This window comes from Cygnus atratus, chromosome 1, assembly GCF_013377495.2.
Source record: "Cygnus atratus isolate AKBS03 ecotype Queensland, Australia chromosome 1, CAtr_DNAZoo_HiC_assembly, whole genome shotgun sequence".
In the NCBI taxonomy this organism is placed as follows: domain Eukaryota; kingdom Metazoa; phylum Chordata; class Aves; order Anseriformes; family Anatidae; genus Cygnus; species Cygnus atratus.
In genome coordinates this window covers 187,036,475-187,054,405 of record NC_066362.1, presented here as the reverse complement: position 1 = coordinate 187,054,405, position 17,931 = coordinate 187,036,475, and the positions used below count along the sequence as shown (strand labels likewise).

General features: G+C 36.1%; 1 protein-coding gene across 3 annotated transcripts in view; it reads left to right on the top strand.

Moving 5' to 3' along the window:
• The window catches only part of PAN3 (poly(A) specific ribonuclease subunit PAN3), an 80,472-nt gene extending 62,880 nt beyond the window's left edge, over positions 1–17,592 (top strand). Inside the window, exons 16-21 of one of the 3 annotated variants that reach the window (XM_035542574.2) lie at positions 411–498; positions 6,274–6,413; positions 7,326–7,455; positions 10,426–10,490; positions 11,219–11,357; positions 14,496–17,592. In XM_035542574.2, coding sequence (XP_035398467.1) covers positions 411–498; positions 6,274–6,413; positions 7,326–7,455; positions 10,426–10,490; positions 11,219–11,357; positions 14,496–14,636 — 703 coding nt within the window. In that variant the 3' untranslated portion in view covers positions 14,637–17,592. Of the gene's footprint in view, positions 1–410; positions 499–3,712; positions 4,102–6,273; positions 6,414–7,325; positions 7,456–10,425; positions 10,491–11,218; positions 11,358–14,495 lie in introns of those variants that run through there. The other 2 variants (XM_035542575.2, XM_035542576.2) reach the window with 2 other exon arrangements.
• Positions 17,593–17,931: the final 339 nt, after the last annotated feature.

Below are 17,931 nucleotides of genomic sequence, written 5' to 3'. Positions count from 1 at the left end.
TTTCACTGTATGCTGTGGTCTGCGTTTGATAGCTGTTGACCATGCAGCTTTTTAGCAAAATAAGTCTTAATTAAAAAGTTCTATTAATGTCTCATGTCAGTTGAAAATGTGCTAGAACTTGTAAAGTTCTATTTAAACACGTTTCAGGAAGACTTATAACACTATCCTCAAAGTAGTGTTGAGATCCACCACTGCCAGTTTAGAAACTTATTGATTTATTTGTAATACAAAGGTGTCTGTTGCACTATATCAAACAGTAAAATCAGTATTTTCTGCTTCATAATGGTTTGTTAAATACTAAGACAACTTTTTTTGTCATATTAAAGCATAATCAACAGTATGAATATTAGGGAAGATGGAGTAAACAGCAAAACTTAGTGACGCTTCTTCCTTTTTTCTCGTTCCTAAAGGTTACGAGTTAATTGTGTTGGAATCTTTGATGTTTTAACATTTGACAACAGTCAAAATAATCCACTGGCATTAATGGCTCAGTTTCAGGTAAGACAACAGTGCGCTGTTGAGGTTGGTGTCTTGGCACGGAGAGTACGGAAAACCAATGTGATTCCTTTTGGAAGATGAATATTTTACTTGAATTGTAGTCTGGTATAACTATCTCTAAATAACTATTTTTTTTATTCCTGATTTGATCTTTGTTTGAATTTGTTTGTAATTTAGAAATGTGAAAGCTCATTTTGCTACCTTCTGCTTCTGAAACTTCAGCAAACTCACAGAACAGGTCAAACTGTTAGTATTTAACAAACTGAAGTCAGAAATGGTTGGAATCACAGATATCTAAAGAAAGAGGAAGAAAAACCTTCTATTTAGTGATAGAGATCAGAAAATGTTTCAGTAGCTGTTTTTGCTCTTTCTCCTTTAACAAATAATTAAGTGATGAATGACTGTAAACAGAGGAGGAAGAGATCTTTTACAATATCTGCATTTAGGCCTTCTCCTCACTCCTAAAAGATTCGAGTGTATCTTTATTTTAGGCTCCTAGTTTTTCCGTGCTCTCCTGGCGTTCTCTGAAGTGTGGACTCTGCATAATTCGTGAATTAAGAAGAATCCCTTTAGACTTAACAAAAACTGTTCCACAGTCATCTGGAGCATCACTGTGTACAGGAGTGCCTGTTTCCCTAACTTCCCCTCAGGGTAAAGTACATTGCTTCAGCAGTCATCATGTACCCTGTCCATACTGGGAGTGAAAGACTACAGTAGGGAGTTGGATTTAATTTATTTTCATTAATTGAGCTTATTCACTGTGAGAAAATTGCTCATTTGGAGTCTTCCAGTAATAAATGAAATGTTTGAACTTTGGCCAGGCAGAAACTAGCTTATTGGAGACCTCGTCCTAGAACATACCAACTTTTTAAGATAATACACTAAAGCAATTTTTAGTGTACTTCTGGTAGGACATCGAAGGATCCTTCCCATGCCCCACCAGCTACATGTCAATGGGCTTGTGGTAATAATTTAATAGAAAACAACTGAGAGAATACAGGGATGCATGTAAGTGAGGGATTCCATTCCTAATACTGTGGTGAGATTATGATCTAAATTCCTTGAATTTACTTTAATAGCAACAAGAGAAGAGATCCTTCTGAGATATTATGACATTCAAGTAATTTTAAAGCAAAACATTTAACGTACTTGGAGTTACAAATCTGAAAATACTTGCAGGTATGCCAATCTGTCAGAAGCATTTAGCACCATAGCAGCCCAACATTTGGCAATTAACTTGCTCAACACCTAGTTTTGCTTAGATACACATTTTGTTTGCATGCATTATTCATTCTTATTATCCAAATTATTCAAGTATCACCACTAAACCAGTAGAGAAGTACTCTTCTGTGTGGAAGATGTACGCTGGAGTTAGAAAGCATTGCATTACCTCCTTTTTGTTGCTTCCTCTAGAAAGGCTAGACTTTCACAATCCATTTTGTTCCTTCAGAGATTCTGGACTGAGTTAATTCCTTGAAATTCAGAAGTCGTTTATCACACTCTACCTTTGTTTGCCCTAGCCAGATAACACTACAAAATAACAGCTGCAGCTTGTCCTTTTTCCTCTTGATCCATGACCCAGTTCCTGAATTCCTCTGGGACTGTAAAAAATGTAGGTTATCTGTTGGTGTACTGCCCAGCTAATATGCATTTCCTTGTTGCTGTCTTCAGTGGAGGAAGGTATTTTTGTTAGCATTTGTCATTTTCTGGCTATTTCCCATTGTTAATATAGATAGGAAAGAGTTTGGCCACAACAGAGAGGGGCTGTTACAATTGTTCTTCAGTCTGTTTTTCAGAATCTGTGTTAAACATGTTAGCTTACATGATCATTTAAGAGTTAAAGGCAACAATAAAGGAAAGTAAAAATACATAAATGAAATATGAATGGTCACTTACATTAAAAACAAGATGCTTAAACCTATAGAAATTCCTTCCCCATCTTGCCTCCCTCCCCTGAATCTTCAAGTCATGTGTCAGTTACTAGATTCAGGTGGTAAAAGTGTAAATGGTGATGCAGGAAACAATAGAAGGGTTTAATAAATACTTCTGTATTTGGAACAAAATGAAATGAAGTTCTCTCCATATGAAATGAAGAGAAAACATAGGTTCTATTGATTTAACAAGGGCTGTAAGGTTACATTTGCTCAAAGTTAATACTTTTAATGTAGTAAACCAAAATAACTTTCACATACACCTCCCCAGATTTAAAGAAACTAGCAGAAGAGGCATCTAAAGTCTTGTTGTTGACTTCAAAATTAATAAATAATCTAGGAGCTTGGAGGGACTTAAGTACAATTCCAGTGCTTAAAAGGGTAGGCAAATCTACAGAATTAGTGACTGAGCTGATACTGATCCAAGCACAGCACTGGAACAGGATAAACAAAGTGTCAGTTTCAAAGAACTTATGGAAAATGGATCTTGTCAAATAAATCACATTTTTTTGACTAGCTTACATGTCTAGCTGATGAAGCCAACTGTATAAAATGCTCATATATCTTGAGGGCTTTTGGCACAGGAGCGTGGATCTTTTTAACATTAAAATGCAGGAAGAATACCTATTCAATTAATTTTTAAATTGCTAACTGACATATTTAAAATCCATTTGATAACCGGGAAACCATTAATGAAGGGGGCTGTTTCTGAGGGTATCTTCTTGAGGCCATTTTTTAGTCTAATGCTACTTTATATTTCCATCAGTGACCCTAGATGATGGTGATACAATCCTTACTTGCAAAGTTTTTCAGGAGATAAAAAAGAAAGGTTGTTACAGGTTACAGTTATTACTAATTGAATTGATAATTAAATGGTCATTAGTTGCATTCAATGTACATTTTTGAACAAAAGGCAACGTGTACTTAAGAAGTGTAGTAGTTTTCTTTGAAGTTGTGAATTGACTTAGTATGATTTTAATAGTCACTGTTGATAGTTACCATAGCAAAAGTCTTCTGGCAAGCTAATGGCTCATGTGATCCTTAAATATGTGAAAAGCATGACATGGAGCGTAAGCAGAGAAATGATCATATTTGATGTGTATCTTGAATTGGTAAAGCTACTTCAGGAATACTCCTTATTTCTAGTATCCCTGCTTCAAAAAAGTCTAGCAGTTCATGTGCGTCCTTTAAACTTCCTCTGCCTTGAAGCAGCAAGATCTGAATGAGTTTTTTCAGAGAGGAGGGTAAGACTTAATAGGAATATATGGCATTTTTCCTTACAGAAAGATGGTGTGCTTCAGCTTCTGGGATGTTTTACCTTGTCTGCATGGATAGAGTTTGTCAGTGGATGGCAGTTCGATCCCTTCTGAAATAGGAATCTGAATTCTATAAATCCAGATGTCCATTCCATTATCTAATCAGACACAAGAAAAAAACTGTGTACCTTTGTGCTCTTGTAAAATTTCGTACACTGGGCATTGTAATAGCACTTTATTTCAGGGTTTTAGCTGTCAGTGAATAGTGAGGCATCTTCAGAGAGTGATTCAGCTTGCTTAAAATCTGAATTGTCCTGTGGAATACAGAGATCTTCAATTGATCAGACTCTTAACTGAGTAACTTCAAGTTAAGTTCCTAAAATTAACGGGATGAATCCAAACCATTTTTCAAACAAAACACAAGTTAAGCATTGGCTGTAACTGGAACTGTGTGTTTGAGGCTGCATTGGTGTGTTGTATTATCTCTGCCCATTTTTCTGTTAGATGTACTTTTCAAAATAAAGAAAACTTAAAAAAAAAAAAAAGTCTGAATTTAGAATTTCCTAGCTGAAGCTAATGTAGACCTCTTTCTCAACCACTTTTTAAAATCTAATGCAATCTGTATTATGAAAGCACCTATGTAAAGAGACTATTTCTCCATAGGGTCTTTCCTTAATTTTTATGTTTTGGTTATATTAGTCAGGGTTGGGTGGTGATAAGAATTTATATGATACCTACGTAACAATTATTAAAAGTTGGAAGGTGCTAAGTAGGAGACTGCAGAAAGAAGATAAGGTTAATACAAATACTTCCATATTTCTCTTAAGTCTTTTGGAAACAAATAACAAAAATACCATTGCGCTGGGTGAAGGTGTCTCAGTACAGATACCTTATCAGCAAGGTTCTTCTGTTTTGTACAACAGCAGTGTCATCTGCTGCTCAAACTGTCTGTACTTGGTAGTGGAAGCAAGTAGGTTCCCACTAAGATGGGATTTGTTGGTCTCTTTCATTTCTCTTTGCCAAAGTACAAAGCAATACTGATGCTCTGGAATTCCTAGTTCCTTAGGAAGTCAAGTCTAACAAATGCCAATCCCATCTTCTCCACACATTGTCTTTATTTCTGTCCTATTTTCCGCATCCTGTTTCTGTCTTCATTAATGGCTGCCCTGTTCTATGCTTTTAAACTTATGTCACGTTGCTTATCCATGTTTAAGTTGTGGTGCTTAATCATACATTAGCAGTTGATACAGAAATAGCAGGGATGTTCAGAGACCTGGAAATGTGTTCTTTACTCAGTGCCTCAACATCTGGAAGATGTGGCCGAAGGGAAAGAAACTCTGTTCAGCTGCTGCAGCCAAAGGAAGCAGCAAACACAGCTACCTACCCCTCTGGGCGGAACAGCTGCGAGGGGCCATGGCATATCCACCATCTCAGGAGTTTCCTAAAGTTTTAGCTGCCAAATTCTAAACAGAACTTTTTAATGTTTCTGTGCTGCCAAATTGTTGACCTTCCTAACAGAAATGACAGCAGGTATACTCCCTGTGTGACAATGTTCTTTGCAAAACATCCCGTCTTTCCTCCAGAATATGGAGTTGACATTCACAACAAATAGTATCATTCACCTCTTAGCTTTTACAAGAATATCTTTTCTAAGAGGAAAGTCAGGAAATCTGACTCTTAAATGCAGTCTGAAGCAGGCATCCAATATGGAAAGCTGCAAATGTTTCAAGTTTGGCCAAGTTACATGCACCTGAAAGACTTTCTATAGGGAGGATCAGGCAGCTTTTGCTATGAATAGTACTGTCTGCTACTAAATTAAGCCTCTGCTCTCAGAGGTGACTTCAAGTCTGGTGTAGCTTTTCACAGTAACTTCTTGTGGCTGTCCTTCTACCTGTAAAATCAAAATGAGCAGAATTTTCTGTTGTGACAAGGTCTATGCAGCATTTTTTTTAGAGAAGCTTTACTGTAAGGAAAGTGGTTTGTAATGCTAAGGATTTCTTCACAAAATGGGATGCCACTCCAGTTGTTAGCCTTACAGGTCTGTTCCTGTCTAGTTACTTCAAGCAGTTCCTATCTTTTCACACAGGCCATTAGAGATGAAAATCTATGATCTGTTTGTTAAAACAAAAACATGAGCTGCTAGGTTCCAGTAGGACATGTTTCTGTTTTAATGAATAAGCCCTGATATGTATTTCTGTCTCTTGTGTTGAGAAGGCTTGTGCAATTTGCTACCAACTACTTGATTCCTCAGCAGCAAGTGCATGAGTGGTTAGGAGAATCTCTTTGTGTAGAGCTTCTGCTCAGTACAGTAGATTTTGCTCTGGTACTATCATTAAGCTAAAATAAGTGAATTTTAAGCATTCAATGGTAAATATACTATCTTGAAACTCTTAGGTATCAAACAGGAGATCAGGACAAATTATCCTCTGTACTCTTTAACTACGTGGACAGCTGTATTGAACTATAGCACTTCAGTTGCTCAAGTCCTTCAAAGGTTACTGAAGAATGATCTCTTTAAATTCCATCTAGTTCTGTAGGTAATATTTATCTATACTATGAATCTTATCTGTGCATGTTTTCCCTGTTAGCAAGCAGATCTGATCTCCCTGGGGAAAGTTGTGTTGGCTTTGGCGTGCAATTCTTTATCAGGAATTCAGAGAGAGAATTTGCAGAAAGCAATGGAACTGGTGACAATCAACTATTCCTCTGATCTGAAGAATCTGATTTTGTAAGTTTGCTACTACATTTATTTGCCAATGTTTAAAAAAAAATAAAAATACATATTTTAAAGGAAATTAACATACAGATGAAAAAGTCAAAATATTTTCAGATGCAAATAAGATACAACTGTCATTGAATGTCTGCATAGCCAGTGCATTATTAAGTGTTATCGTTAAAGTTAATTTATATAATGTGTATTTTTATGGTGTTTCTAATAAAAATCAGTGCCCTTGCTTTATTAGAGTGTTGTTAAAGCTCCTAATAAGAAATTGCTATGCAACTTTAAAGAACTATACAAAGCAAACACACACACCCCAAATGAAAAACAACAACAACAAAAAAAGAAACACACTGCCACACAAGCCTTATAAGTAATCTTCAGTACTGGGTTTCTTGCCTGTTATCTACCATAGCAATATCCTGGTCTTATCTCACATTTTCACAGTTTCAGAAGATATTAAAGAATAGGCACATTTCCTTTTTGACCAAAGACTTGAACACTAGCTTTTCTTAGTCGTGTGTTATTTTGGGGTGTTCTTTAGTACAGTCATTATTTCTGCTCTTGCAGCCTAAGAGGGGAAAGTAGAGAAATCTGTCCCCTCTCTCATTTGAAAAACAATTGCATGACAATCTGAATCTTTGCATCCTTCCCTCTTTTCAGGTATGCTCTTAATGTTTGAGTGGGGTGAACTAAGAAGTTCCATGAAGGCACAATCCTAGCTAATACAAATAACTGTCTGGAAATGTAGAAGTAAATTAACACAAATGTTTTCTTCGTTAATATCTTTTTAATAAAACACAAATTGTCAACTCATATTAAATAGACGTCAGGGTCAATAGTTGTAAAATCATAATAGGACGAACTCTGGCACTTGCAGCATGTTTAAGTAATCTTTTGGGGGTGGGGATATTTTGGCAGGTATTTGCTGACTGACCAAAACAGGCTTCGCAGTGTAAATGATATCATGCCTATGATTGGTGCGCGATTCTATACTCAGTTGGATGCTGCTCAAATGAGAAATGATGTTATAGAGGAAGACCTTGCAAAGGTAAATAATTTGGTAATTCGTACAGGAAGACGTATAGTTGGTATTCCTACAGCTCTACTTTAAGAGGGAATGTTTTCTAGGTACTTTTTCTTTTGTTTGTTTAGCAACCCAAGTAAGCTGCTTGCAGACTTAACTCTGAGTGCAAGGTACTGAAAGTCCTAAAACTAGTGGTTCTTAGAACTTTTGGAAGTGCTTGGCTGGCCTTTAACTCTAGGTAGCATCTTTATGTTCAACCAGCAATCCTAGGAAACTATTTTCTTTACTGAATGGTTAAAAAGTAGTATTCTGGTTTACACTATATGTCATCTCACACTAGATCATCTAGCTTGAGTTAGAGGTTAAAGAGCAACAAATGCTTTCTTCAAATTCTTAGATTTAGATTTCAGTGCCACTTTACTTATCTCATTCCTTTCCAAACGAATGGTTGTGGAAGTAAAGGTTGTGATCCTCAGTTTCCCTGAAACATGCACCTTTTGCTGTATGGGTCTGGTTAGTCTATCAAGTTTAGTCATTGTATTGAGTGCTAGCTACAAAGGAAATATGTACTTTGTCCTGTGTTAGTGTGTATTTGTTCAGCAGGAAAGGGTTTGAGCTTCATCTTGTCTGCTTATCAGAAGCCACTGATCATAGGATTTTCTAACATGACTGCGATACATTGCAGAAAGCTTTCATATTACTGAAGATTTGTGTAGGCTAGTGTACTATGTTTCTAAGGATTTAAGTCTTGCAACTCCTTTCCCTTATATGCCCCAGATAAGCATATTTGAAAAGGCAATAGATAGGATTCTGGTGAACTGGTACTGTTAACTTTTCCATGATAGACTTGTTGGAAACCTGCTTTTCCGTCCTTAGTGAAAGATAAGGAAATCTTTCAGAAGCAGAGAGATGTAAAGCAGGTTGGTGTCTACTTTGGATGCCAGACAGGTGTTTACTCTTCCTATTAACAGTCAACCATTGCTCCTACTCTGAAGGTGTTTAGGATCACTTCTGGTCAAGGTGGCCCAAGATGCCTGCGCAAATTTGGGTAGCTGGACCTCTTCCCATAACAAAAATGGAGATTGTCCTGTAATCAGCATTAAGGACTCTGCATTTTCAGTCAGGTTGTTTATAGCAGTTGCTTTTCACTTGTAGGTGAGCACAGCTACCACAAATCCAAGTTGTTGCATAGCCCCTAGTTTGGCAGTAGCTGCTTATCTAGCAGCAATAAATAGCAGTTGTTGATTAACTATCATATTATAACGTGGTTGCACTGTCACATATTCCATACCATCAGACCTACAGTATCACTTAGGTCTAGCCATATACCCTCTCTTCATCATTGCTTCAAAGAACGTTAGAACAATGTTTGTATGTATGTTCTTTCATCATATTCTCCAAGCATGCAGTCATCTGCAGCTTAAGGGCTTCTAATTCCTGAAGTGGTTTGTATGTAGTTAATAACTTTACTACTCTTGAAGCCATGAATATTGTTATTTGCATTTCACATAGCAGTGACCCCATTACTCTGTCCTTTTCCTTCTTCACCTTAATATTCCTATCATCTACGTGTCACAGCACTCAAGTACGCAAAGCCTCAGTTTTCAAGTCCCCTAATCCAGTCTGTAGAAGAATCCCCTGCCCTACAGGCTACCAAGCCTGCAGAAAGGCCACCTGGAGCCTTAGAGCCAGTGTTGGTATTCAACTTTGTCACCATTGACTTGGAATCTGCAAGGCTGTAGCATTCACACACATGTGTTTCTGGCTTTTGTGTATTTGGGCGCATGCCAAAAAATTATTTGGAGGTTGTGTAGACCTCTGCTAGCTGGACAAGGTAAGTCTTTTCTGTCAACTTCTAAGTGCAGCTTCACTTGAAGTACAAGCTGTTCTGCTGTGTGTTTTTTAGACTGGTAATAAAAATCTTGCAAACCCATAGACTGTCTGAGGTCAAGCTATTATCACCTTGACCTATTTTATTTACCCAGCTGTGCACAGTAATCTACTCCAGGCTGAACTCATTTGAAATCAATATGATCATGCATGAAGTGAGATGCAGTTTAGCATGAATAACACCGGAGAGCTGGGCCACTGGAGAATATGAAAAATATCAGGAGAGAATCTTTTTTCCCTGCCAGCTTTGAGGAGCTTTATTTAAACGGAAGATTAATCCATAGTGTAATGCAAGCTAGGTTAAGATGCAACACTTTACAGTAACCTAAATGACGATGAAAAATGTATGAAATAATTTTTTAATTGCATGTATTATGAGCATTTTAAATTCTATTGTTCTGTCTTTTGTATGAGCTTGTTTTGATTGCTTTGCCTCTGTTATTGAAGGACTTGGAATTTACACTGCATTAAGTAAAAAAATTAAATTTATAGCTTTTTTCAAAAACTTGTTTAAAAAATATTATTTTAGACTGCTATTCTAATTGGTCTGATGTTGTTGCTAAACAGTATTAACTAATAATGGCCTACAAAACATTTTTCAAGAACACATCTAGTAGATCATTTCTTGTTTACCTGAAGTTAGCTATTATACTATTTACCTGTACAGTCTTGATAAGTACCTGTGTATGTATAGACATGCACGTATGTGTGCGTATATATGTGGATATATATACACATGCATGTGTGTGTGTTAACATTGTTTATTGTACAGTATTTTGACATACTTTTAAGTGTAGGCTGGCAAGAGAGTCTAGACTTGTTTCTACATAGGGCTAGGTTGCCCAATCCAGTTTCTGCTGGGGCAGCAAGATGTCACTGATTGTTAAACCTCCACATTATAACTTGTCTATGAACTGCCAAGATTAGAATTGGGACTACCAATACACAATATAATGTATTGGATCTCTTTCTGAAAAACTTACAGGGTCTTAGAATAATTCCATCTCTGTAGTACATAGTGCTTCATTGCCATTACTACTATATATCTTTGGCAAATAAGTGTCTTATGTTTCAGAAACTTTAATAATCTTTCTTGTTTTCTAGGAGGTGCAAAATGGAAGGTTGTTTAGGCTTCTAGCAAAATTGGGAACAATCAATGAGAGGCCAGAGTAAGAAATTCTTGTTTTTGTGGTGTAAAGTATGCAAAATCCCATTTGCAATGCAAGGCTTCTTCCCTTGTAAACTTAAGCTAAACATTTTCCCCATATTTGCCTCTTAAGGATTTAGTTGTTTAAGAAGCCTTGAAACAATAAGATAAGCAACTTTGACCAAAATAGTAAAGGAAAAGAGAAGGCTACAAATAGGTATGCCAAAGTTGCTTCCTCTTTTAGTATGGATTCTCTTGTTGGTCTGTTGTGAGTGACAATAGTTTTTGAGGAAATGCATAGCTTCCTTGATCTGTAGCATATGGCGTAGCTACCAGCTTTAAGCCTGTTAATTATCAGCTTGTTTTTTAATCAACTACCTTATAAAAATTAAGTGTTCATGGTCTGTTTTCTATCCATTATTGTTTTCCCCATTACTGAATTGACTTGGGTAAAAGTTGTTTATAAAGCTAGTTTCTAATTTTTATGCAGTAAACTTGTTGGAGATGGCCATTGCTTTCTTCCATTCCTTTTCTGTTGACCATTTGTATTAGCTTCAGATACTTCAGCTGAGTTGCTTTGAATGTTATCTTCTGTCTGTATGGCAGGAGGGAAACTGATTTAATTGCAGATTGTAACAGGAGGTTTAGCAGAGCAATAAGATTACTCGATTCAGATCGGTCATGTATATTTGTGGGTTTCGTTTTGTCTTAACTTTCTGAGGTTTAATCTGAGCCTTTGTTTTACACCAGGTTTCAGAAAGACCCAACATGGTCAGAAACTGGAGACAGGTATTTACTAAAGCTCTTTCGAGATCACCTTTTCCATCAGGTGACAGAAGCGGGTACTCCTTGGATTGACCTCAGTCACATTATCTCATGTCTTAACAAGGTACACTGTACTTGGGTTAGCTTTTAAAATTTGCTTGGGTTAACTTGCTTTGAAGGGAAATATTGTTTTAAAGAAAGATGTCATTGACAGATTAACTCTGATTTACCTTATGCTTATTTCTCCCCTTTTTGGATGAAAATGTGTTTCCTAAGCTAATATTCAAACATTTATGAACGTTTTAAATAAACTTAGTAGCACATTTATTATTAAAACTTGAAATTCACTAATAGAGCATGAAATACAGTATTGACTTGTTCATCCTAGAATGCATTGAATACTGTGAATAAGCAATGCTGGTCCCTTTATGCTACTCTGGTCTTTCAACACAGCATAAAGGATCCATAAAACCCCTTTAACTGGGAGGTTTCTGCTGATATACTTATCGCAGAAGATGGTCATAAAGCAAGAGGATCCATTCCTTAAACTGTTTTGTCCAGAGTAGAAGACGGGAGTGTGTATCAGGAGGGGAACTGTAATAGAAATTAGTGCAAAATCCAGCACCTTCCTAGACAGCGAGGAAAACTTGTGTGACACAAATGTTAAGTATGTTTCTGGTAACTCATGGTGCCTTGCAGTTTCTAAGCTGCACCACTACCAAAACTGTAGCTGAGTGCTTTCGTGGCTAATAGTGGAGGATGCATGAGAGACCACAAGATCTTCAGTAGTTGTAGAACTTCTTGTCTTGCTCCATAAATTAAAAAGTACATGAGCTGTCAGATCAGCTTTTGACTTATATTGTTTTACCAAATCTGAATAACTCATAGGAGAATAAAATGGTACTTCCTTTCTTCATAGCTGCTTGGCCATTCCACTCACTACATAGGGAACAGTGCTGCAGACACTGACAATATGCAATTTGTGGATAGTGTTATTTTCTAGGATTAGGATAGCCAACTTTCTCTTCCAGGAAGATTTGAATATATTTGGATCGTTTGGCACATGACAGCAGACTAATCACAGCTAAATCTATTTCTAAATTGTCGCAGCTTTGTCTCCTGTTAGACCACTGCTGTGCTTTTTTTAAGTTCCTTTTTATCTTTCTGATTGGTATCTGTAATTACTCTAAAAGGGACATTAAAGGGATGCTAAATCAAAAAGCATGTTGATAGTCAAACAGACAGTGAAATGTCATCATGATTTGAAAGCAGTGACCAGTACAGTTCTGTAGAGGTGGGGAACAATCCAGAACTTTGTAGGTAAGAGACTGTCAAAGAATGCCTTTTTCTGTAAATGCTCATGGCTTACCTTTTCAAAGAGAAGCTCTTCTCTTCTGTGGTTGTGGGCTCAGTACACGAAAAATGTAAGGCTTACAGAACTCCACTTTGGAAACACAGTCTAAAAAGCACTTCTGAAATTGTGTGCACTAGTAGAAGTGGTTATTTGGGCTTTCCTGCTGTGCTCCAAAAACATTTCTTTTGAATGAAACTTTCGTTCAAAAAAGTCTTTTCTTCAATATGGTGTTTCTGCGATCTTTTCTGCTGAGATGCCGACATCTGTATCCACAGGAGAAGAGAAAGAAAGCCATATAATATTGATGTTTCTAGTCAGCTGTGTCTTTCTTAATACAGATCTTCCAGATACTAAATTCATAAGATATTTCACTGAATTTGTGAATTATAATGTGAATAGCAAACAATTTCTCACACACCATTATTTTGTAATGGGTACTGGAAAAAGATATGTGATTTTATCCTACTCTACCAAAACTAAAAGCTAATTGGCTTTCTTTTGTCCTTCTGAAAATACTCACAAAGCAGAAGCTTTAAATCTGGGAGGTTCCAGCTTTTAAGGTTATGATCAGAGTGTTATTTTTAGAAGACAAATGCAAGCAGTTTCTAACTTGCTACGTTGCTCCAGACAGCAACCAACATCTCCGTGCCAAATCTAATTGCTTCTCTGCTATTCAGTGCAACATTACAATACACTTATTTTATCCTGCTGGGACTGTATTTCCAAAGATTGTCTCAACAGTATCATATCTCACTTGCCTCTGTCCTACCTTCTGTATGGGAACATGAAAGTTTGTAGTGTAAAGTATTTGGAAATATCAACTAAAACAGCCATGCAAGTTTCTCATTGTAAGAGTCAGTTCTCCACTGAACATTTCTTGAAAAGTGAGGTCATAAGATAGCATTGGAAGGGACTTTGGTGCACAGCATATTATACTATTCCAAATTAAGACTTTGTAGTACATCTCTAATGTATGTAGTGTAACATACATACATGCCTCCCGAATCACTGCTTTTCTATCCTGTTCCCAAAACTTTTCAATAAAAGGAATTCAGCAGCTTCCATAAGGAAGATAACACCATTTGTGGAGCTTCGTTTTCTAATTCATGACAAAAGCACTTCTGCATCTGTTACAGACAATTGTCACCAAACATTAGTGACAGTAGTTGCATGGCAGTCACTTGGAAGATCGTGCAACTCAGTTCTTCTATTACTTTATTAGTGAATTTGAGAACTCAGAACAAAATCTGAAAATAAATGTGGAACAAATTTTAATCTTTAGGCCTGAATTGTTCATTATGGACTGTAACTAGGCAATCTTTTCCTTAGAATAAGGGAAGAAATTTACTGTACAGAAGGCTTAGAATCTAGTTTGTTTCCAGTACTGCCAAAAAACTTAGGTTTGGGTTTCTACCATTGTTTACCATTGTTCTGAGTACTTGGGGCTGGTCCATCCATTAATTCATTTTCAGAATGGACAAGAAGTAAACTACCTACCCTACTAGGAGGCTTGTGGATCTTACATGCAAATGTAGTGGATTATGTGCAAATATAATGTCAGAAGTGTTTTTGTTCATCAGGAGCTACCAGGAAATTATGCTAGGTTTTCTATACAGGGGGAGATAAGATAGTATTGCAGGATTATTAGCATTATGGAAAGGGAAAAAAACATTAATGTAGTCCACAGGTGGGGGATGTCCATCAGGTTAAGACCAAAATGTCTCGATTTTTTTTTTTTGCCAGGTACATTGTTTTGGTGCAACTTAAATCCTTTCTTTTTGTGTTAGCAGATCTGTGCTGCACCAAAACAGTATACTTGTCAAAAAATTGATTGTTTTTGTTATCGGGGAAATGTTTTGCCATTTCTTTCACACTTCTTTTATTTTATCTTTTGCATTCTTGTTACAGTTAGATGCTGGTGTGCCAGAAAAAATAAGCCTCATTTCCAGAGATGAGAAGAGTGTACTTGTGGTAACTTACAGCGATTTAAAACGCTGCTTTGAAAATACTTTTCAAGAACTGATTGCAGCCGCAAATGGTCAGTTGTAGTATTTGCTGAAAGCATGCAGGACATTGCTGAGGAACTTAACAAATAGCAAATTGCACTACAGCTGAATTGTTGTTGTCATCTCATTTCACATTTGGGAAACAAACAGGAGATGAGCAAAGCTGCTTGCACTTCAGTCAGGTACACTGTTACTTGAAGGGAAGAATGTTTCACTTATCCTAGAGCTAAGGCTGCCATTGGAGGCTTTATCTGTGAAGAATTTATTTTAGATTAAGGAACACATCAGGTGCATGATGTTCCTGCTTTTATTTTTTCCACTTGTATATGCACTAATTTTAATTTTTTAAGACTTTTCTGATCTCTGAAGTTTTGCCACATTGTATACTTAAGGGAAACTCTTTGCAAGGACATTTCTGGGATACATTTTTGTCACTGAGGATAAAGCAAAATTTATTCATTTTTGATATTATTTGCACCCAGAATAGCATAAAGGACCAGGTAAATAATTTAATAGAAATTATGTTCTATTAATTACTGTTTAGTTCGTAAACTCTGTAAAAGTGTGTTGTATGCAAGCTCTGTATGCCACCCACTGTTAGCTCAAAAAAAAGAAGATGAAATGTAAAAATCGATCAAGTTGAAGTATCAATGAATTGACCCCCCTCCCTCCTTTAAAAAAAAAAAAAGTCCCATCATTTGATTTAAACTTTGTCTAAGCGAAGTGACGAAAATAGCATCATGGGAAACATCTATAATTTAAGGAGCATATCAAATTTGCTCTAAACACAACCAGCGCCTTTTAAAAAACTGTATGTTTTCCTGCTAGTCAGAAGCATTTACATTTATGCAATTTTTTTAATAGATTTTTTTTAAAAAAGAAATTGTGTTTAAATGCCTGAAGTTTCAGGAGTGTATTACTTAGGTTATTTACAGTATAATTTTTGTATAAAGTTCTGTTCTTTGAACCACAGCTTTATTATGGTACGCTACACTGGATACAGATACAAAGACACTGTTAAAAGAAGATTAACTAAACACAGCAGTTGTCTGGCATCAAGAGCTTTTCAAGTTTTACAGCCTGAATCTGGAGGGATAATGATCTGCTGTGCCTTTGCAGTCACTGCTTAGCCCAAAGTAATATTACTTTTGATAATACTCAACACATGAATATTCCTGAAGTAATTCAGTCTCAAAAGTCTGGAATTTTCCTCCTCAATTACCTTTCTAATATTTGGACATGCAGTTCTCTCCAAACTTGGGTATTCATGGGATTTCTAGTTAAACACCTACACTTTGATACTGAAGACTGCCAAATACGTAGGAATTTTCTTTCTTAAAGCAGTAGTGAAGACTGTATCTATTCTTTCCCAGCACTGAATGTTTTAATAGCACTGGGTGCTCACCATGAAGAAAATGTGGAAACTCAAAAGGTCAGGACAGACTCTTAAGCACTTGCAACTGATGTTACTGGCATCAATTTTAATAATTCTCAATATTTGTAGTTTTCAGAGAAGTTTTTAATATTTCTCTGTCCACTTTTATAAGCTTTAAAATGATTCTCTGCCTTGAGACTTGCAGCAAGAAAAGCAACTCTCTTCACTTCGAAAGCTTTGAAGACTAGGGACATGCTTTACACATTTTAGAAAATGTGGTTGAATCCACATTAGGTAGCATCAGTTGTTGAGTTTAAAGATCGATTATTGTTGCATTTGATCGAATGAATTTTAAAAGGAACATAATGTTTAATATTCAAACGATAACAGTTACCAGAATGTTCTTTTTAATGTAAAAGGAACAGGAACTTTGAAAAGTGAACATGCAAAACAGTCTTTTATCATTAGCTCATGTATTTGAGGAAGAGCAGCTGTCTTTTATATGTTTTTTGACAAATCATATTGTAATTCTTTTGTACAAAAAAGAAGTACTTGTATTCTAGAAGAAATATGAAATGCTTAATTTATAAGCGGGCTGAGGTTTTTTCCAGTATTGTTTTCTTTGAAAATGAAAGGGGATCATCTGTTCAGTTGTGGGGTTTGGGAACCTTTGAAAATTTAATTTGTGGACCAATATTTTGTGAAAGTGTGAGGCAGGGGTAAAATAGGGCTTGAATTCTCATCCTTTTTAGACCAGCAAACCACCCTCTGCAAGACATGTCTAAATTGCAAACCTGTGTGTATTTGCATAATGTCAGTTTGCTTCAGCCCCTAATAACCTCAGGACTTGGTTTAAAAATAAAAAGGTAGACAGCTAATAAGTTTTCATACATAAATGTCAGCCAGAAAATATTTGGTGTCAGGTGATGCATAAATAAAAAAAAGTTGAGCTTTGTTTTCTATTTATTTCATTTGGTCTGTATTTGGGAATGATTTGAACAGTCTGAAGTTCAGCTTGGGTGTTTTTTGGGGGAGAGCTCTTCTACCCCATTTTAATTCCATTTAGAAGGTTGTCCTAAAGATGTAGTTTGATCCATTCATAGGAAGAATTGTGTATATGTATTTATAAAGAAGAGCCACCAGGATGTGCCGTCCCAGATGGGAAATTTAATTCTGACCTTCCTATTTTTACAGCTAAAAGCACAGAAGGGACAACCTTTGAAATCATGTGATGTTAGTCATCTTAATTTTTTGTACCTGTTTTAAATTTTGTTGCTGTATTTACTATATTGTAAATATTTTGTTGAGGGTACCTATGTATTTTTGATTTGCCCTTGTTTCAGTAATTCAGGTGTCAACTGCTTCCCCTAAAAAGCACCGGTATGTTAAGTTCTAATGCCATGATCCCAATATGTGTTACTCATCTTTAATCCTGTTTTCATTCTTCACGTGTACAGCAGTATTTTTAATAAAGAATACCAGAAATAATGTAGCCTTATTTTAACAACATGAAGTATTGAAGTTGGATACGGGGGTTTTCAACTTTAATGCTGAAATTGTATTTCATTTAATTGTATATCTTGTGTTCGGTGTCTCCAATGCAAATTTAAAAAAAAAAATTATGCTCCACAAAGAATGTTTAGTGCTTGCCACTTAGAGTATGCGTCAGATATGCATCAGATATACATCAGATACCCTAAAACTTACAGATGCTGTTTACTTGAATCATACTAATATACATTTCCTTAACTCCCAGGTAAAGTCCATCTAATTCTGTCAGATCAGCTCAATGTTACTAGACAAGCCTTAATTTAGAAAACTCCATTAGAAAGTATTTTAATTCCAAGTCTATTGACCCTTTTTGCTCAATAGCAAAAAATATTAATTTCTCTTGAGAATTTGCATGTGGAGTAATCAACAGTTTCATTGCCCAGAATTATTTCTGTATTGTTGACCTGCATAG